This window comes from Catharus ustulatus, chromosome 9 (assembly GCF_009819885.2).
Source record: "Catharus ustulatus isolate bCatUst1 chromosome 9, bCatUst1.pri.v2, whole genome shotgun sequence".
In the NCBI taxonomy this organism is placed as follows: Eukaryota; Metazoa; Chordata; class Aves; order Passeriformes; family Turdidae; genus Catharus; species Catharus ustulatus.
The window spans coordinates 29,451,091-29,473,334 of NC_046229.1; the positions used below are offsets into that span (position 1 = coordinate 29,451,091).

At 43.0% G+C, this 22,244-nt stretch overlaps 1 protein-coding gene across 2 annotated transcripts in view; it reads left to right on the top strand.

The window, feature by feature from the left end:
- The window catches only part of NOTCH2 (notch receptor 2), an 87,057-nt gene that overhangs the window by 17,870 nt on the left and 46,943 nt on the right, over positions 1-22,244 (top strand). For both annotated transcript variants that reach the window (XR_004418687.1, XM_033067317.1), the window contains exons 3-5: positions 1,110-1,369; positions 2,035-2,370; positions 8,203-8,325. Coding sequence is in view for 1 of the 2 variants with exons in the window: in XM_033067317.1 (XP_032923208.1) it covers positions 1,110-1,369; positions 2,035-2,370; positions 8,203-8,325 (719 nt within the window). In the remaining variant the exon portion in view is untranslated. The remainder of the gene's footprint in view (positions 1-1,109; positions 1,370-2,034; positions 2,371-8,202; positions 8,326-22,244) is intronic.

Here is a 22,244-nt window from a genome sequence, read left to right on the forward strand (position 1 = left end):
ACTCATTGATTTCATAATTTCCTAATCAAAACATTTCTAATGTTCACTTCTGTTTTTTTTACAGTTACTCACCAGTTATAGCAGGCAGCTGTGCACTACAGAAAGAGCTGCAAGGGGCAGTCTTGTGTGTTAGGTGTTAGGTGTTATTTTTATCTAGTATGTACCCTTGCAGCTTTCTGCTACCTGAGAGCAGCAAATGGAACTGGGGTGGGGGCCACAGAGGTGGGCTTTGCAGGCTTTGCTTGCCTGGAATCTGTGTCTCTGGAAGTTAAATGGTAAATCTGCAGTACAAAGGCCAGTTAAAAGATGGATTACAGCTGACAAGCGTAGTCAGGCTGTATTGACATAAGTTTAGGTTAGAGAGAAGTAACTGCAATTATTCTGCAGTTGGAGATCTTTGTATAAAACACTGCCCTGGCTGCAGATAGTGTGTGTGTACTCGTTTTTCTGTGGGAGACAGAGGAACAATGACCTTGTCGTTAGGGTGCTCACCAGGGGCGTGGGAGACCTGACTGCAGTGCTTGTGTTGCTATTTGAGTGCAGGCTGCAGCCAGTCCCAGATGCACTTATCAGCCTGAGGATAACAGGGTATTCCTGTCTCACGGGAGCCCTTGTGCAGAAAGATCTGCTGCAGATCTCCCCAGACAATGTACAATGTTTATAAATATTCCTGGAAGACAGATAATACCTGGTGTTAATGCCTTATTAAACTGCTTGGTTTTCTTCTAAAAAAGGGTGCTTGTTAGAATGGGGGTAGATGCAAGGAGTTGTTACTCAGCAGTTCTTTAAGGCTTAGGCTTTTTCTGAAGTTTTGAAGGGAAGTGCAAAAAGGAGGTTCTGCATTTGATACAGCTCTGATTGAGTGTGGTATTTATTTTGCAACAAGCGATTTCACCATTTGCACTTAAATTTTCAGAGGTCTCGTTTGGGACAGTCCCACAGGAAGTCTCTGTTACACATGTGACGTCAACCTTTAAGTTTGTGAGTGTCACCACCACTTATGGCAAACTTCAGGACTTTTGGTGCTCATGGGACTTCATTCCTGGGATCTTCCCAGAACAGCAGGGCTTCAGGTGGGACCGCTGTGATTCACTTCTTGTCTCTTGCAGGTGTCGAGAAGGATTTCTTGGAGACTACTGTCAGTACAGAAACCCCTGTGAAAGCAACACCTGCAAGAATGGGGGAACCTGTGAAGCTGCATCCCTGATAGGAAAACCAACCTGCAAGTGTGCTCCAGGATTCACAGGGGAGGAGTGCCAATACTCAGAGTCTCACCTCTGCTACATGTCCCAGCCCTGCCTGAACGGAGGCACTTGTCACCCCCATGGCCAGGATGCCTATGAGTGTGTCTGTCTTCCAGGTTTCACAGGTAGGCTTCTGCATTTGTGCCTCAGACCCCCCTCCTTTGGGACCAGCTTCACCCTGGAATGTTCTGGGGCAGTTGTAATATGCTCTCAAATTTTCTAGCTCCAGCACAGGAAATGAGAGGAAGTCTAAATGACTTCATGACCAAAAAAAGCAAAGGGGAATAGGGAATCAGGCTCCCTACCCTTTACACGTAAGCAGAAAAATATTTGGATCTTGTGGGGTTGTCCACATGGGAAAACTGAATGCAGAAACTACTCTGGAGTGGCTGTAACACTTTGAATTCAGAGTCTAGCTTCTTGAAAAAAAAAAAAGCAGCGAATTTGACCAGCAGACTCTTTCTATGGGGAAAGAATATTTTGATGCCTCAGAGGAAGCATGGAAATTTATTCCTTTCACTCTTAAAGATGAGGTAGAAGAAGAATGACCATCAGTGTGTACTTCAGGTCATTTTTATAAATCACAACATTCTATATCTTGCTGCAAGCCAGTAAATGACTTTATAGTGTAACCACAAATTAATTTCCACTTCAGCTGCAATACGGTAAAATGCAGACATCAGTTTTCCTGTAGCAAGGCTTTAGCTCAGTAAAAATTTTGAGGCAGAGATTTTTCCACAGAAATATTTTTTTATTAAATATTTTGTTAATCTGTCTTGATTTCCTAAAGGAAAGGAATGCCAGTGGATCGATGCCTGCACGTCTCAACCTTGTGCCAATGGGAGTACATGCACCGTGTCTGGAAATAAGTTTTCCTGCTCCTGCCTGGCTGGCTACACCGGCCAGAAGTGTGAGATAGATGTGAATGAATGTGCCACACCAGGCCTGTGCCAACACGGTGGCACCTGTGTCAACCTGCCTGGCTCCTACCGGTGCCAGTGCAAGCCGGGGTACACAGGGCACCGCTGCGAGAGCGTCTACGTGCCCTGCTCCCCTTCCCCCTGCATGAACGGGGGCACCTGCCACCAAACCAGCGACTTCACCTTCGAGTGCAACTGCCTGCCAGGTAATGCCCCAAGAGCTGGGCTTGGCAGGCTTGGCACTGCCCTCCTGGCTGTGTTCTCCCAGGGGATTTCTCTCGGGGTTTGTGTGGGGTCAGTGTGTGGTACTAGGTGGAAGGGAGCAGTCTCAGCAAGCTGGGGGGCTCTGTAGGATGTTACTTCCTGAGTGAAAGGGAGGAATCTCAGCAAGCTGGGGAGCTCTGTAGGATATTCCTGAGTGGAAGGGAGGAATCTCAGCAAGCTGGGGAGCTCTGTAGGATGTTAATTCCTGAGTGGAAGAGAGCAGTCTCAGCAAACTGGGGAGCTCTGTAGGATGTTAATTCCTGAGTGCTGGGATTTTGTGTACAGAAAGGAAGGAAAGGGAAGACAGAAATGATGAGTTTCTTTGGAACCCAGTTAGTCAGAGAATCAAATAGGTAAAAACTGCCAGGTAGGTTCAAGGAGATTAGGGTGGTGTCTCATAATGCTCATCTGAAATGTGAAATTCTATGAACATAAACACCTACAAAAACATAGTTTGTATCAGTAAAGGCCTCAGTTAACTTCAGTGTTTGAAGAATGAACAATTGTCTTTTTCCTTCTCCAGCTGTAACCCTAAGACACACTAAGTTCCATTAGTTTCTTTTTCTTTCTTTCTCCAGTTCCTCCAAACCTCACAAGGCATCAGTTCCAACTTGCCACACCCTTCTTGTCTCCAGATAAATTTTGATTGCTTGTTTTCTGATGCTGTTAGCTGCCCTGAGTTCATGCACAGCAGGGGTGACATGCTCAGGGCCAGGGACTGTACTGGTTTTGTGTCACCTCTACGAGTGTCACCTGGTTGGGATGCTGGGCTCATCCTGTTCTCCTCCCTCTCCACTTGTCAGCCTTGACCACAGAACCCTACTAGTTGTCTTTGCATATTCAGGGTATTTTTAGGCTGAATTCTTTTTTTTTTTTCAACTGAGTAATTCAACTCCATGGGAAACTGTCTGTTTGGAAATGCTTTTGACTAGACTTCCTACTTGAGTGTATTGCAGTTTGGCACACACAGACTCGGTGTGTGGTAATCTAGAAAAGTAAACTCTTTTCCCTTAAGCATGTCTCTGGCATTATTTATGTGAAAGATGTAGCTACCCTGTGCTGTTTGGGATGAATATAGAGTGGTTGTGTTCTCATGAGGATCATCTGGAGTCACAGGTCTGTGTGGAAGAGGCATTTAGAACTTGTGAAAACTGTTCTCTTTTAGGAGACATTTGTCTTGAGGTGTTGGCTCAAATGACCTTAAAAGTACATTGCCAACCTTAGTGTCTGCACAACCACTTTCTGGGTTGTCTGAGCAAGCATATGACTTTGAAGAATTTAGGAAAGTCAATCTTAAAGTAGAAGGATGGGTCATCTTTATTTTTGAAAGCAATTATTCTAACCACGTTTGAAGGGAGAGTGCTTTGAAAGACTCTTTGAAAATGCAGTATCTTAACTAACCATTGCCCTGGAGGAATTTATTGCTTTTCTGCTTTGCATCTTTTTTCAAATGAAATTATAAACCAAGTGTCTCTGGATTAACAGTCTTGTCCATAAATTCAGAATTTCCTGGAAAGTCAGATCTGTTTAGCCAGTTGAAGGACTTTAAGGCCTTGTGCAGGAGCAGTGTGGTGGGAGGAAGAGTTGGAAGGACTTGAATCCTGTCAAGCTGGTGAGACAGTTTGCTTTAGAGATTCTCTTGCAGGGGCACGAGACTGAGTAGGAGCAGATTTTCCCTTAGACAAGTGTGTGGGCTGGCTGAAATATGGTCAGGAAATGGAAATGAGATTACTATAGTAACAGTTACACACCTACACTCCTTACGCGTTTTGGATTGTTAGCTGTCTTTTTTGACTTGCTACACGCTGTGTATAGTGGGGGGTGAGTTAATGTGGCTCTGAGAGCCTTTGCTTTTCTATTTCCTGTATTTGTTTAGGTTGGCCAGGCTGTTTTGCTAGCTTGATTTTTAAAACCAGTCATTTGAAAAACAGCAAAAAAGGGAGCTGTTGGAGAGGCCCAAATGCTTACATTAAACTCTTTGATAAAGGCAGGGCACCCAGCCATTTCTTTCCCCCCTTAGCACAGAGCATGCAGAGCAAAATTTCTGAAGTGTTGGAAGAGGTTCTGTCTGGGAAGGAAAGGTCAGCAGAAAGAGAAGAGAAATGGTGGCCCTGTCACGCCTAGGGAGGATGTGATCAAGGCCTGCTCCTCTGGAAGACAGTGCCAAGATTCTGGACGAGAAATTCCACTTAAACTCCCTCTCTGAATTGGAGCAATGCCGATGATACTGTGACTATAAATGGAATTGCTCTGGCTCTTCTGGACTGCCTTAAGATGCTGCCATCACTGAGTGTTACGGCCACAGAGGCTGCAGACAGCTACATCTCAAACTACTGGAGAGCTTTTTGATGGGATTTTGCATCTTGTGACCTGTAAAAGTACTTTGAAGAAACTGTGCCCGAGCAGCAGTTTAGGCATAATTAGTCTACTACTGCACTGGCCTTGAAATGGGTTCTTGTTTCCTGTAGATGTTTCCCTTCTTAGCTTTTCAGTGAGTTTAATCTGTTTGTAGGTACAGATAGGTGAGAATGAGAGCTTGAAGAAGTAGGAAAAACCTGTAACCAGTAGTTGTGTGTCACAGCAGCTTTCTCTACTATCACACGAGTGCTGTTTATGTACAGCGTAGTCCAGCTGCTATTTGAAATTCCCAGGTTCCCATGTCACTTGTGGATGTACACAAACAAATCCTGCATTAGGTAATCCATGAAGTCATGTGTGTTAAGTCAGCATTTGGTGGCAAGCATCAAGTGAAGTTATATATATCTACACTATTGGTATTGCATCTATCTGGAAGGTAACCTCATTTTTTATCTGTCTAGCTCTAATCATTTTTCTTCTGGGCTTTGTTGATTTAGGTAGGAGCAGGATTGTAGACAAGTGAGTATGTTAGGTCAATCATAACAGTGTAGTAGTGAAAAAAAATATTTCCTTGAAGGAGACAGAACCTGAAGCATTAGCAACTCCTTTGAATATAAGAATGAGCTCGTAGTTATAAATATTTGACAAAAAAGGACTTAATTTGGCATCTAACCTTTAATGGAATGTTAAACAAGTCAATAGAGGAAGTTCTTAGCTGGGAAAGTGATTATTCATTGTTATCCATCAAAATAATTACCCATTAACTAAGATAAGGACCCTAGGGAACTCCAAGGGCTTGTTCAGGAAACGATCTGTCAGGCTGGAGCGAGCTGTTTGTGAGGAGCTGGAGCTCTTCCTGGAAAGGGGAAGTCACCTCATGCAGTGCCACCAGTGGGGACTGGCACACACGGGCAGCCCCTGCCTGCTGGGGTTTGGGGATGAGCACCTTCCCCTGAGCAGTCTGCAGCCTTGGTTCCAGCTGAGGTGGGTGCCCCTCTGCTCCAGATGTTGCCGTGAGTAGGCCAGTTTAGTTTTATCTCTCTGCATCCCCGATTTCCTGTCAGCAGGCCCTAAGTCTGGCAATAACACAACATTTTCCAGGCATAATTTCCTGTCCCCAGTAGAAACTGGCCCTGAAAATGGTCCTGAAACTGGACCAGAAAGTCTGAGGTGTATTTTATAGGTTGAAATAAGGCTAAAGAGATTTGGAGGGAATTGGATCGGATGCTCTGCAGCGGGGTGGAGATTTCAGATGACATAGGAATAAAGTTATCTGCTTGTGTCAGTCTGTGTGCTAGGGGAAGAACAACATGCTGTTAGCAGTGGGAACACTTTTCCCCTTGAGGTTCTCATTCCTCAGTTTGATGTGCTTTGAGATATGGAGCAAAAGTCAGGATATGCATTGCAAACTACTCTCGTGCAGGGAGAAAACACAGGACAACATCTGAGTCCCAGCACAGGAGGGAGCAGGAAACAGTGTCAGGTGTCCAAATACATCAAAACAGTGAACTCCATGGCTTTCTGGAAGAGAGTCAGGTTATATAACTGCAAAATTAGATCCTGGGACCAGCTAGAGAAAAGCTCACGTATCTGCAAGCAGCTCTTTGGTAGTATAACTGATTAAATGTGAAAACGTGGAATGGCTGAGTGAGATTTTAGTAGTGGGGTGACTTCCATGCTTTATTCTGGAAATAACTGGGCCACTTGAAATTTGTGTGAGGTACAGTGAGAGAGTTTAAATGCCTACTGTCAGAAATTTGTTTACTAGAAAGTAGGGCTGATCTCCATATTATCCAAACTGAAGAGATAAGTACCTAAACCTTTTGTCTTTGTGGTTGTTGGGTGTATTTCCATGCTGATCACGTGCAATATGTGGTCAGTGGGATGATTCCTCCCAAGCTGAAACACAAGCTGATAGGACACCTCTGTGTTTTACAGCTGAGCCTTTGTCCAAGCTTGGTAGCTTTATACAGTTTTAAACTTAGGGGGATCTAAAACTAATTGTTTTCCCTGGGAGTTGTTCCTCAGCAGCTTGTGCCAGGAAGGTGCTGCTATAATGATCAGCACTCTGGCTAAGCATGTTATTTCCTCTTTGTTTTAAGCTTCCCTACTGGCCTGAAACTTCTAGGATCTTGGGTGGAGGTTGGAAGGGCTTTGAAGGGAGAGAGTAATATTGTAGGTCTTGTAGTTTTGGTTTGGTTGTTTTGTTTTTGTATTCTGTTTTGTAATGTTTAGTCTGTTGTTCCTTGCTAATGCACTTGATATCACTTGGCACTTCCCTGCTCTTCTGTAGAGCTGGGGAAATTCAAGAGATGGGAATGCACATGAATCACCTCAAGTCTCTTGAGAGCAGCAGTAGTCTGGAGAGGCTGGCTCAGAGCTTTGTAGTCCCCGTCTCATCTGCCACACAGCATGATCTGTGTTGGACCAGATGTCACTCAGAGGGTCTGTGTGACTTGACACAGATGTTATGGAAGCGTCTGGAACAGGGCATCAAAAGTAGAGGGGTTAAAGCATGATTTTGGATGAGAGAACTGTGTCATGGTAATATTACATTCCAAAGCAGTGAAGAGGCAGAGCTGGTGTTTTAAATTAACATGTGTGCTCTGGAATCATTTACTTCATCCACATTAGCATGCATTCCACTTGTGCTTTGATAAATAGCTCTCTCATCCAGCAGAAATAGCAGGTTTGTTTAATGAAGCATGAAATAAATCAGCAGGGGAAATCAAGGGGAAGACGCATCACTGACAGCTCCCTTCCCTAATGTCCCCACTTCTCCTTCTTTGAAAAGGAGAGGGAGCTCTAGAAAGAATATTTTGTCAGTGTGTTCATTAAGAACCTGCATTTTCATTGAGGGAAGGGTGGGTATCTGGTTCCTTCTGCTTTTCAGGCAGGGCTTAGTATGTAAGCATCACTTGGGTGGTGGCTGTTCTGTTCATTGATTGACTTGTCTAACACTGAAGAGAGCCAGATCAGGACTTCAGGAGCTCCTTTTCAAAGCATGAAAGACTCTTGGTGTATCCAAGGCAGACTGTGCTGAGGTATCCATGAAGTGAATGCCAGCACTTTTTTTGCCATGGGAAAAACTTGTCCTGGCTGATGGTTGGTGGGCAGCGATGAGTTCATCTCATGGTAAAGGAAATGTCTTGGTCTTCACTTTGTTTGCTTTGACAGAGCTCCTTAAGTCACTTAAAGAGAAACTCCTCATGTCTTTTGGGCTGTGAAACAAGCTGACCATCTACCCATGGTGGAAGCGTTTGAACTGTGTCACCTGACAAAGGCAGCGTCGTGCTAGGTGGGGATTCGTCAGGATTAGGTGAACAGGGCAGTTGTTCAGGGGAAAAAAGGAGGGGAAGCTGCTCCCAAAGAGGTGGGAAGCCCATTTCAACCTGCTGTCTTTGTGCTTTGTCCAGGTTTCGAGGGAACTGTCTGTGGACACAACGTGGACGACTGCCCGAACCACAAGTGCCTGAACGGGGGCGTTTGTGTGGATGGCGTGAACACCTACAACTGCCGCTGCCCTCCCCAGTGGACAGGTACGTCCTGGGGGCCACCAGCACTGGGCTGCTGGCCCTGACCCCGTGCCCATGGCTGCAGTCATGGGGAGATGCCAGTGCAACCCTTAAAAGAAAAGCTCACCACCTCAGCAAGGGATGATTTCCCCATGGGTTGCGCTTCTCGTGTGGATATGCTTTGTAAATGGATAAATGTTTTCCAAAAGCACAAGACGTGGCTTTGCTGTTACAGCTGTGGGTGTTTGCTGTTACCAATTTAGGGCTGTTTCTAAGATGGGATAATGATCATGTTGATTTCGAGAAACAGGGCAAATCTGAAAGGTAGGGGGAAAAGGAGGGAAGAGAAGTGCATGTATGGGAAGCTGATGGTTTTGCTACTGTTATTTTCCTGCTTGACTTATTTTTATCTAGAGTTCTCTGACTAGCAAAGCTGCTTTTGCTTCATAAATGAGTCTGTTTTTATTCTGAGTCTAAAGGGGAAAAAAAGTGTGAATTTCAAGAAAGTGTTATGCACAATATAAGGAAGCAGCTTACAGGAAACTCGGTGTCATATTTGGTTGCAAAATGTCTCCATACCTCAAAAATAAACAAACTCCTCCGGTTATGGGGTGAGTTTTTTTGAGTCATACTAGTCTTTCTTAGCTGGCACACTTTTTCAGCTGAGTATGGTTTTGCCCTTATTTGAAAATCACAGGGGAAAAAAAAAGACCTAAAACCAGTTTTTAAAATGCTTTTTTTCTCACAGAACATTGATTCTGGTTGTAAATAGCTTGTCATTAACTGCAAAGGAGGCTACCAGTTAAGAACCCTCATTAATTTAAAAGAATTATATATTCTTAAATGAAGTTAAAACCACGTAAGAGTGAAGTGTACCACAGTTTGCACCGTAGCTCTTTGGAACAATGTGTAAATAGGAGAAAATGAATCCTCTCCACGATGGGCAAGTGTTCTTGCTTCTGTGCTACTTCTCCATGTCCTGAAAGCCTGCAGAAAGTGAAACCTGTGAAAGAAAATGTGAGAGCTTGGGTGTGGAGACAACAAACCCGTAGTGACCCCTAAAGTCTCGCTCCATTCCACAGAAATTATAACCCTTGTTATAATTTTATGGCAGAATATAATTTAAATGACACAAACCAGATTTCTGGTGTCTGTCAGTAGCAAATTAATCTGTCTTACTCCCCAGCACAGAGGATATAATCATCATGATCATACAGTCTCCAAGGGATTATTCTGGCATCATAAATTTAGCTTGGCTTACGGGATTTAGGTGGCTGTCTGCTGTCAGCTGGGGATGCCTTCTCTAACTCACCTGGAAGAGACCTTGGTCTCTTGGTCTCTGTCACAGGCAGTGGGCTGTGATTTTTTTGGTTTTGTGGTAGGTTGTCTCCCCAATCAACTCTTTGCGGTGCAGTTGTGGTGGTTCCCTCTCTGAACCTCTTATGGGCTCTGAGTAGTGTTGGGAAAAGTTGTGAGGCGGTTGTGGCCTTTCTTGTGCCACCTTCCTCCTGTGTGGATGGTGCTTCCAGAAAACCTTGTGTGTGTGAAGGATGCTTCCTGCCAGGGGAACCTTGCAAAGAGACAGGAGCAGCTCCCCTGAGCATTTTAGATTCCCGTGGCTCTCTAACACAATTTAATGGAACAGGCTTTCTGAGAATTTCTTTGTTTATGGTGCAGCTGAGGTTATCAGTGGATGCAGCAGTGGTTTTGGGTGATGGCTTCTCAAGGCTGTTGTCTTTCTAGGCTTAGCTCAGTGTGGAAATAAAAGTGATCTCACAATTTTGGAAGCAGCAGCTTGGCTGTTTGAACAATGAAGGTTAGAACCTTTATGGAACTCAACTGTCCCATCTGAAATGCACAGTGCAAGTTTCTGTGATTCCTCTCTGTCATCTCAGTAGCATTTTTGTAAAAGAAGCTTTTTTTTCCTTTTTTTTTTTCTGAATGGAATTCAATTCCTTTCCTGCATCTTCAATTAGAGGCCAAGGAGGTGAGGAAAACAATACTCATCCAGCTTGGAGACATGAGAGGTGACACTGAGGCAGGGCACAAAACAGGGAGGGTGGATAGAGGACTTCTGCAATAGCTTGGAGAGAAAGCTGATTTTCTTTTACCAGGTTAAACTGCAGTTGGTGCTGAAAGGAGTAAACAAACATTAGTTGTTCAACAGAAAGGAAGTGCATAAGTGCAGGTCCATCCTTTTCACAAAGGGGGTTTATTGCATTTTAAATCATCTCTGAGGGAAGTGAAGAGGGGAGAGCTGAGCAGCCCACTTTTTTGTAGTCTGTCCTGATAAATGTTACAGCTCAACAGGGCTAAACTGTGAGAATGAACACTTCAGGAAAACAAAAGTTTCCAATGAGATCATGAGGTTAGAGGACGTAGTGTACTGCCTAAAAAAAAAAAAGCCCAAATACCCATATCTGTAAGGAAACATCAGCAAAAAATGAAAGGATGTTAAATTTTCTAAAAATACCTGACAGTGTAGATGTGCTGTCTTTGCAACAGTCTCTGCTTTCAAATACTTGTCAACTATTCTTGGGGAAGATTGAGTTTGTCTGCAGTTTCAGTCTTTTCTTAATCTTTGTGCTGTGGGTGATGCTCTCTCATGTTTAATATGGTTTGTACTTCATGGCATAGAGAAACCAGTCCCATTCCTTGCTAGAAAAATCAAGAAGCTGTACTGCATCTGATCAAGACAAGTTTTGTGTAAAGCAATATTGAAGCAACTTTTACTGAAACAGAATCTGTCCCAGTTCCTTTTGGTAACCATCTGCCTCCAGTAATTCCCTGACAGGTGGTAGGCTGGGCTATGTAACTATGCATTTTTTTAAAAAAATACTTTTTTTCCTTTTTGCTCCTACCTTTTGTGATGCTGTTTGCCTTCAGTCTTATTTCCTGCTCCTCAAACAGAGTTCTCTGCTCCTTTTCTGTTGAAGTGCCTGCCTGCCTTCTCATTCTCATTTTGCTGTTTTTTCCGGAAAGATAAAATCTTGCCTTTCAAAACAATGATGTGAAATTCCTGCTGTCACCAGCGTTTTTTTCACCTTCAAAGTTCTCGTATTTCATAATGTTACAGTGATTATCAATCTCATAAATTTGCAACTGGCAAGGCAACCTCGGGTGTGTTTGGGTGAAACTGCCCCAGATCTTTCCTGTTGCTGAATGTTAACTGATGGTTGGTTTGTTTAAAGATGACTTTATCTTGTCCCAGGATACAGCCTTTGTTAGAACCACTGTTTGCTGGGTCCTTTCAAAGCACAGTGCTGCAGATGTGTAATGAAGCTTTCCTTGGAAACATTCCTGGCTACTTTTGTGAATGTGTGAAGTCTTTTCCTATGTGCCTGACAGGCCAGAGAATTTGGTGTAAGTGTAGTTTGAGTCAAAGTTAGCCAAAAATCCTGCCTAATGTCAGTTTAAAGTGCCATGTGAAGACTCTTTTATGCTGCTGCTTCAGCCTTACTGAGGTCTGAGGAGGAAAGTCATTGCCTTCTCTCCCTGCTTACTGACACTCTTCCCTTTCCCTTGAGCTGCCTCTGGGATTTGGAGTGTGCCACTTTAACTCACTAATCTAGTAAAAAAATCCTGTCGAACTGCCTTTTTTCCCCTTTTTTTTCCGTTTTTTCTTTTTTTTTTTTCTTTTTTTTTTTTTTTTTACGGGGATCAGGAATTAAAATTCACAGAGCAGTCTTACAGTGAATGGGTGCAGAGGGAAGTGCTGGTAGTCCAGGGCTGAAAGTCATGTGGAAGATTAGGATGTCCTTCCACACACATGGGGAAAACATCTGAGAATTTGAAGTCATTCTAGCTACAATTCATCTAAAGAAACAAAACTTGGTTTAAAATGCACCTGTTGATCTAACCTGTGCAGCTTTGAGTTAAGAAAGATGTCTTGAGAATTTTGGGTGCCTAAGTGCTTACCAATATTAAATGCTGTAAATTCTTATGGGGTTTTTGTATGTGTAAGAATGACTCCTGCTCCCCTGGAAAAGTCTCCAGTGTTTCAGAGGCTCAGCATGAATCTGCCTTTGGCCCCAGTCATGTTTGAGGCTCACCAGGAATCTGCCTTTGGCCCCAGTCATGTTTGAGGCTCACCATGAATCTGCCTTTGGCCCCAGTCATGTTTCAGGAGCAGTGCACAGCAGAGATGAAGATTTGTGCCCTCCATGGAGTTAAGTCTTTTCCTCAGTTTGCTGTGCAGAAGCTGTGGGATGAGTCTGTGGGTTTGGGGGACACTGTGTGCACTCTCAGGTGGGTTTTGGAAGGCCAGCACTGTAGAACCTCAGCTGCAGGCTTGGCCTGCTCACTCCCTTTCATTATTTCTACCCCTGTGGCTGGGAAGGCAGGACTCCCATGGCAGTTTTATTTATCTAGGCTTTGTTTTCTCCTGAAAAGAGGGCTCCAGTGAACTGTATATTTTAAAATCTAGGCGACCTTTGTCTCTAAGGGAAGCACAGTGTGCTAACAGCTGACTCCACCAAAGAAGTCCAGCACTGGGAGCTAGCTTAAGCAGCAAATGTTTGTCTTGAGCAGAAAAGCTCTTCAGGCAGCAGGGCTGTGCTTTTTAATTAAAATAGCTGTTAGCTTGGTCATAATGCTCTCAAACACTAGCAGAAGGGTTACTTTTTCTGCAGAGCTTTAGGCAGGAATTTTCAAAGTGGGGCGTTAAGGGTTTGATTCCTATTTAATTAGAGTAATATTTGCTCCCTACCTTGGTTTTCTTTGAAAATCCCAGTCTTAAAAACTCTGGGCAGATGTGACTTTTCTTTGCTGAGAAGGGGGATAAACACCAAAAGGCTCATATGTAACATTTAAATATGCTCTGGTATTTTGTTTCTTAAAACTTTCTTTGCCAAATACCACTTTTCTCAGCTTCTGTGTCACCAAAGTACACAGTGACAAGTTGTGTTAGTTTAGTGTTCAAAAAAATGCTGCCTTCTTGGAGTACTTAGAGGGTCAAAATGTAGAGGAATCAACTCTGACAATAGGTGACATGGATGATAAATATTGAACACGCCAGTCTCCTAAATCATTAATACACATCCTTGCTGTTTTGTGGGGAGTGCTGTTGATGGTGTGACAGAGAGCCCTGTCAGGGCTGTTCTCTTTTCCCTCCTAGATGACGTCCCAAGACCTTTGTGTTAGCTCAGGGAGCCTGGGTCACGCTCCCATGAGAAGTGCAGTCATCTTCCTTAAGCAGTGCAGCAATGATCAGCTTCCTGGTGCTTCTCCAGGCTTTATTAAAAAGCAGAGTGGCCTCTTTGGTAGTGGCTGGGATTTGTCTGTGCCAAGCTTGACGAGTTGGCTGGTGTCACTGCAGTAGCATGTCCAAGAGACAGCTCTGAAAGAGGCCAAGAGGGATCATGATTCGTCTTCTTCCGTCATGTTTGAACTGGCAGACACAAAGGGAGCAAGGAGCACGTGGCAGCCTCCAGAGCTGGCAGCTCCAAGTTTGAGTGTACAAATGATTTGAAGTGCTGGACACAAACAGACTTTATCCTGTATGTTGTTTGTTTCTCTTGTGGCCCTTGATCTCAATGCTGTGCAGAGGGGATGGATTCCAGAGGCATTAAAAGTTCCACCCTTAGTCCTTTATCCGGTACGGATTCTGCAACACCTACCACAACCTCCTGTTTGCCTGGTACTGCTTTTCATTTCCCAATGGCAAACCTTGGGTGGGAGGGAGGCAGTAATAAAACACCTGAGGTGTTAACAGCTGAGCTGATCTGATGACAGAATGACAGCATCCAACTCAGAGTACGCTGCTGCCTCCTCCTTTACGCCTTTGGTGACTTTCCAAAATCCTCTTAGCACTCAAGTGTGCCAAATGATCTTTTGTGGAGATGTCCTTGGGTTTTCAGTGCATCTTTTATGTGCTTGGCACTAAAGCAGGTTAGGCCAGACCCCTCTGGTGGAGCTGGATTGGTGGATGTCTGCTGTGAGACCAGACTAATAGGTAGCAGTTGTTACATCTCCAGCTGACTTGTTTCTGGCAGTTTCTGTCCCTTCCCTTGTACTTGAAATGAGGTGATTTGTCTTTGGGTAATTACTGAAGATGGGCTGCTGAGATAGCATGAGAATATGAAGCTTTCATTGTAAGTTTTGGCTCCAGCTGTTAAATTTTTTTTGCCTCACAGATCTTTTCACTTGTTTGGTATTTCCCTGATTCACAGGGTTTTCCAGAGGAGGTAAAGGGAAGGACAGAGCAGAGAGTAGCTTGGTGATGTGTATTTCCTGTGGGTTACTTCTGTGTCCTGCTGCTGTCCCCAGTCATTTCACCTGCCACCACCATATTAAACCAGTCTGTCATTAGCCCATCAGTTTTAATGAATTTTTAATGAATCGTGTTCTGATCATTTGGGTTACTGCCTCTGAGGAGCTCAGTCAGGACTCTCTACCCAGTAGTCTGTGGGGAGTGATTTAGGGCAGTATTTAATGGATCAGGCCGTGCATAAGTCTCTTAAAGCCCAGAGTTTTGTATTTGGGGCTTGTAAAATCCCTTGTAAAAGCCCATTAGTTCCACTGCATGCCTCCCAGTGTGGTTATGAAATTAAACTCTTTTCTCTACCATATTAGCCTAAAATAAACACAGATGCCTGCTCTGCTCATTACAATTGTAGGTTCATCTTCAAGTGCTCAAATTCTATATTAAGCTCTTAAAATTTATTATTTCTTTGATGGTATTTGACATCTGAGATCTAATAAAAGCAAAACCAAAACCCCAGCACCTGAATGGCTGCTACTGCTTTGCTGCTCTAGAAGAAAGATGCTGTGAGATCCTGGGGAAAGGAGCATGGTTTTTTGAGAGCTGTGATGCTTGTTCTTTAGAAAATTCCTGCAAGGGGAAAAATAGGTGACTTCAGTCTTTTTTTTTTTCTGGGGGAACTACTGTGAAACTTAATCAGGGAAGACCTTTACTGAACACACATGCAACGCTGACAGGTGCAAACAGTGTAGTCCATGGAATTCTGTATGCCCCTGAAGCCATCCTTGGAGCTGAAAGTATCAGTCTTCCTTGTTGGATTTCCTGCAGGAGCTGTGGAGATGGCTTTGTTGAAGTGTCTAGAATTTGGATATGATCTGGGCATCACACTTGAAATCCCTCTTGGTATTGCCTGTTTATTGTTGGGGGCATTTTGCTCTGGATAAAGGTGTTGCCTCTTTCAGAGAAGTTTGCAGTTCTCTGCTTTGAGATACCTAGTGTCAATAAAGCAAATTATGTAAACAATCAAATATTTTCTTTTGTAGACTTTGCCATATGCTGTATCTTCCCTGCAATAACTGATGTATTGTACTCTTTATTAGCTCTCTCTCTCCCTTTGTGGGTAGCAATTCCTTCATAAGTCTCCTAGGAAGTTCTTCTCTATCACACTATGAGCTCTACCTCTCTTTTATTCAGAGATGGTGGCTTCAGTGCTGCAGAATGTGTTCCTGGCTGAGGCTGTGCCATGGCCATTGCACAACGAGTGTTTGCATTAGTTATTGTTCCTTGCAGTCAAACGTCTGCTCAGCACTGTTTATTTTGTTGATTAAAGCTGTGATTGAGCAGAGGTCCCCGCTGAGCTCTTCCAGGGAAGCTGATGTTTCCTCAAGGAGTGCCTAACCTAAACCTTCTGCAGCAACTCTGTTTGCCTGTGTATTTTGCTTGGCATTTGTGCCTCAAGCCTCACCTGCTGTTGCACTGCCCAGCAGCCTCACTTGGTTGAATCTCCCTGGCTTCCTCTTGGAAAATAGAAATGTTATTTTGTAAAAGTCACCACTGCCTACTGTTTCATCACCTTCTAGGTCATTAATCAGACACTCCAGTGCCTGTATGTGTTAATTGTTGCTGAACTATTTCAAGGAGTATGGATAGTTCTGGGGGTTAAAGACTGAACTGAATGCTTTTACTAATGCACAATTCAAAAACATGGGAGCTAAGGTATTTTTCATAGATACCATTTTCCTAGAAGGCTCAATGGTTCCATGCCATTTTTCCCTTTCTGTTTGCTGGGGAGGCTCACACAGGAGCCTGAGGAAACTGAGCTTTGAGCTGATGGATGCAGGTTGGGTTACACTGTCAATGCAGACATTTTTCTTGTGTTACAAGACAAAACTGGCCAGAGGAATGTCCTTCCCCTGCCAGCTGTGGCCTGCCAGCTGGCATCCTGGATGTCCACACATGGGGTTGGAGAGAAGAACCTGCATGGTCCTTTGGAGCGTGGCACTGATTACCTTCTGCCACGATTAGATTTGGTCATTTATGCAAACACTGCTCCTTATCTCTTAGCCCCTTCTTGAGTCTTGATAAGATCCTGTTCACCTTCTCACCTAGTAGTCCTTTGAAATTTGGATTATAGATGCAAACATTTCTAACAAGCCATGCTTTTTTTAACTACACTGGTTGTATTCAAAACCCATTCAGCAATCTTTGGAATAGTTTGTGAATTGAACTACTCTTTCAAAGACTTTGCCTAGGTCTGGTTTAGGGTTCCCAGGTAGCCCTTTCAGGAGAGCTGTGGCCTCTTCCCTGTGTGCTGTGTCTGAGATAAGTGACAAACTTCTTGAGCTACTGAGTGGATGATGGCATAAAAGCTTATTGAAACCTGCTGCTCCCCTTCCACTGAGTCTTTTAAGGACAGTTTGTGATCCTCACCAAGCTACCTTTCCAGTATCACTAAACTTGTCAGATATTCTGACTTACAGTTCAGTCTGAGCCCAGTACTGGGCTGGTTGTGATTTTGAGAGAAATGGGATATTGCTGTCTCCTCCCAGTTCAGTTTTCAAGGAACTGATTTTTTTTTCAAGGCACAGGAAAGTATTTGCACCCTTTGCCCTACAAAATGTTTTTAGTGATTAAACTGTATTAGATCTGCTGTCAGAAGCTTTAGCCTCTGATACTCCAGCTGTGCATCAGCAGACTCTCCTGCTGTTAAGAGGCCAAGAAAATGTTCTCCTTTGTGGGAAGTCTGTTCTGCCAGAGATGAAGTCCTCTGATAGAACTGTCTGAAGGTTCTGCATTCAGCTGCAGCATCAATGAATTGAGGTTTAGTAGGATCAGCTTTTTGGAGATGTCTGGTGCTCTTTCCAGGGTGGATGTTTCACTGGCCGGTTTCTTCAAGCTAATGCTCCTCACTTTTGGTGTGGGATTGTTCTAATTTTGTGTGCTGCTTTCCCTGTATAAATCAGGCTTTATTTTCTTTCTAACATAAAGAAGGAGAAGGGCTGTCAATTCCTCATCAATAAGATCTGACACAGTTCCTTGAGGGAGGCCTTGAACCCTGTGCCTGCCAGAAGAGAAGCTCCTGGAGTTCCTTGCAGTTCCTGAGGCTCTGAAAATGGGAGCAGTCAAAGCAGCAAACATGTCTGGCTTACTCCATTTGACTTTTCTGAGGGGAAATATGCAGGAAGTGACTTAGTTTCATAGTGGGCAAAAAGTGCTAAGAGTTGAAGGCTGTTCCCTTTTTCTACTTCTAGTTTTCAATTTTGAAATACCACATGGACTAGCTGTTTACTTTGTACAAGGTCACTTAGAACCTGAGTCGGCATTTTACTGATTTCCCAGGCTCTGCAAATATCAAGGTCAGCCTAGGTTTTCATTACCATCTTGGAGTAAATTGTGTTTCCCTTCTTGTTGTCTTTTATGTGTGTGTTTGTACATTTCCATCAAAATATTGTGCTGTGTGTGTATTCACACTTCACTAGTTCAGCCTATGTTTACTATGCATGTTTTAGAAATGTAATTGAAACTAGCAATAGCACAAGAAAAAAAAAAAACCTACGTAAACTTGCAACTAGTTGAATTAACATTCAGTAGTTGTAGCATTCTTGGGTTATGGACATGTGTATTACACTGTGCAGTTTGTGCAATCCATAATGGACTTTGCACTTGGAAGCTGAATTTCTGTTCTGCGAATGAAAGACTTGATTCTTCTTAAAACTCTCTGACAAGCAGAAAACAAGCTTGCCAACTACATGGCTACAAATAAATGTGTTTTGTTACAGTTAAGCCAAAGCAGCATCCCATAAGTAAATTGTTTCAGAGAACTCATCTCATTTGATTTTTAAATCTAACTGGCCTGGCAGAGAGAAGTCTCCAATTAAGAACAAGGTCTTTTCATTAAAATGCTCAATTGTAAAATGCAGTAGTTAATTGTTCATTTATGCCTCTTAATATATTGAATTGGATTTCCTTTGTTTTTAAAACAAACTGCATTATGCTGGACCTCTGATTCATATTCATAATCAAACACAAATGCAGTTTTATTGCAAAAGGGGCATTAGAATTTGGAGAAGCCAAGTGAGGACCAGATTCAAGGAGCTCACATGTGGTATGTCTTTAAAATGCAGTTCAACTCGTTGAAGAAGTTTAAGTTCTGTATTTTTCTTCTCTTGTGGAGGCATTGGTAGACCTCTTAAAAGTTTGTTTTAATTTAGGACTGCAGAAAAATGGAGTAGCCGAGGACACAGGGTTATTGCAAGGACATCAATGATGTCACTTGGTACTGTCCTTTCTGGAAGTGGAGGGTGAGTGCTAGTAAAAAAAATCCTAAAAAAAAGTCCTAAGTGTTGGTATTACTAGTGACACTTAAAATGGGAAGTCAGAACCAAGCCCTGATAGGTTATATGGGTGATTAGTTAGCCCATCTTTGCTTTAAAAAACATCAAAAACAACAACAAAATGCAAATTAAAATCATGTACTCCCACACTCAATCGCCCTTGCTGAAAGCCCTTAGAATGTTATATTTCATATACTGAGTTATGTTTTATTTCATATATTGAGTTCTGTTCAGCCAGTCAAAAGGCAGATGATTTTTTTTTGCGAGGCACCACATTGTGGAGTGGCTGGAAACCTCTTCACGCTTTGGCGGCAGCAGCTCAGGCTGGCTGAGCCAAAAGGATGTGAGAGCTCCTCAGAGAGGGCCCCCCTCCAAGAACAGAAGGAAAAGCACTTTTATAATAAGCAAATAAGGTCTTGATTATTTTTTCTTGGAGGAAGGCGATTGTGTTGAGCTGTGAGATACGCGTGACTGCTCAGAACCAGCCCTAGTTCCCTGACTCCTTTCAGGGTGGCCACTGATAAGCCAGCCCTGAAAGCTCCTGAACAAAGAGTTTCTGGTGTGACAAATGTGTGGTTTGTTTGGTCATAATGCACAGAGGTGTTTTACAGGTAACAATAGCAAGGAGAAATGAGTTCTCCCCCACTGTTTCACGAAGCAAACCAAGAATTGAAGATTAATTCTGAAAACTCTACTGCAATTATCATTGATGCCAAAATTTTGTTGTGGTTTTTCAAGTGATAAAATTATTCTTTTGAAGTAGTCCTACCAAAGAATGGAACGTATGCACAGAACACAGTTGTGCAACTTTTTTTTTTTAATAATAATTTTTTTGCTTTACCTCTAAGTGGAAAAAAAATTCCAAGTCTCACAGGATCAAAGGCTGGGATTTATCTAATTACTTTAAAAACTAAAGGAATCATGAGTATAGTAGATGGACATGGTTAAGTTTGGGCATTTTTAGAGTCCTTCTCATGATAAATGTGTCAATTAGGTGTAATGGAGGAGGGTGTGTCTGTGCTCTCACATCATTATTTCTGTGCCATTAATAAACAATGTGACTTATCAACATCTAATAAGTATTTTTAATTTGGCAAGCCTGAATAAACTGGAGCCCAGGTGCATTGGCAGAGAAGACCTGTGGCCTGCTCTTGGATTTCTTCTTGGAATACGAGGGAAATTCCATGCAAATGTAAATGTGATTTAGAGTAGCTGGAGAAATCTTGTGGCAGAACACAGTTACTAGAGAGCCTTGGCCCAAAAAACAGAAAGCTGCTGGAAAGCAGTGGGAGAGGAGATGGTGTCAGCTGAGGAAGAGGGGAAGGTCACATCAAACAGATCAAATCTTACTCTCTGATAAAGGGCCATCTTCTCATGCTGTGTGCATCCTCTCAGAGTTTTAGGAAGGGTGGCAAAAGCAAGTTACCAAGAAGTCTGGGGGGGAAAAAAAAAAAAAAAAAACCCAAAAAACCAAACCAAGCTTCCAGTGCTTAGAGAGTTTTTAATGTAACTGAAAGGAGAGAAATAGTTTATCAAGAAGAGGATTGTGGACTGTGACCAGTAATCTGTGGTTGCACATGTGCACCCATATGCCAGCCTGGGAAGAAATGAGCTGGTGCTCGTGAGGTTTTTATCTGTTCAGGAAACTCAAAATTACTTCGAACTCCAGCTGAACAATTTTGGCTTAAATGTAAACTGCACAGCTTTAATGGGGAAGATGAATAACTGTTGAAGCAAAATATTATTGCATGTGGTAGGTTCTTCAGATTTTGATGTCAAAGCAAGATGGATTTCAGAAAAAAAACCCACTTCACTAAGTGTGAATTGCAGAGCTTTCCATAGATGTGACTGTCAAGTTCAGCATCCTTTGAAAATTATTTCATACTTACTGGTCCTTTGGTCCTTAAATCTCCCTGAGAGAGATTTGTTTTCTTCTAATATCTCCAGTCATAGGAACACTTTTAGATGATTTATTTTGCTACTGAAGAAAAAAAAAAGAAAAAAAAAGAAAACCTTTCCGCAACCAAGCATTTGTGGTTGTCTGTACAATACCTGGGGCAAGGAAAAGACTTATTTCAGATGGAAGAGTTTTAAGAATTCTTCCTCAATGAAGAATATTATTCAATTATCATTTAATAATTTTATAGGAAATAATTAAGTTCTCCTGTGCTGCTGGTCTGTTGATACTCCTTTAGCCAAGCTTTTCTTGTCATGCCATCTCTTCTCTTAGTCCCTCTGGCTGTCCTGCAGGCAGCCCTTCGTTCTTTTTGTTCTCATCTCCTCATCGGTGAATCTCTACCACGCTGCAGGCTGGCTCTCACACTGAATTTCACAATTATAAGCCGCACCATTTTGACTAAAATTTTGGTCCGAACCCAGAGTGCAGCTTATAATCAGGTGCGGCTTATATACGGACAAAGAACGAAAAGTTGCTGTTTTAGTTTGGAGGACAGGTGTCTGCTAAGAAAGGCAGGAGCTTCTCTTTGAAATGGAGAATGTAAACCCCCTCCCTCCAAATTATTATAATTTTGAAATCAAGGGGCTTTCAAAGATATGGGAATTAAGAATAACAGTTCTTTACTAGGGAAATTTAAATAGAAATACAGTACTACAAAGAAACAAACTCCAAACCCTGACAAAGTCAGAGTACAACCTGACACCCCGTCAGTCAGGGTGTTGGTAGCAGTCCCATTAAATGGTGGCTGCGTCCTCCTGCAGTGACAGATGTGATTCAGTTGGAGCAGTGCTCCTGTACAAGGTGCAGTTTCCCTCTGGAGGTCCAGTGGTGATGTGGAGAAATCCGGTTTTCCTCTGGAGTCCAGTGGAGGAAGGGCTCCCTTAGTGTCCCAAAACCTCTGTTTTTATCTTGGTAAGAAATGTTGGGCTCTTCCCCCTGGCTGGAGCAACTTCCAATGGGATGCAGTAATTTTATCAGTCACACAGTGGGACTCAATGGCCATGAGCAGAAAATGACTCACTGGAGGAAGGATGGGTTGTGAAAAGATAAAGAACAATGCCCTGCCTGGTTTCAATGGATGGCCCATTAGCAGAATATCTGCCACAGCGATAAGGATCACTGCCCCCACCCTCAACAGATGGTGATAGAATAGATACCTTTTATCACACTCTGTATTGTAACCCAAGACAGTTGCTGACACCCAGAAGTGCGGCTTGTAATCATGAAATTACTGTAATTCTTTTCAAAGTCACTTGCAACCCAGCTCCTGCTTTAGGGTTGTTCAGGGATGCTGGTTGTCTTTGCCTGATGTGATGACAGTGCTGTGGAAGTTCTGACACTGGAATTAAGGAGCAGCAATTAAGGAGCTACGGCGTTCCCTTTGGTGGTGTTGCCTGTGCAAGAACCTCCTTGAGTCTGAGCATCTCAAGTTAAACCCACTAAACCTGCT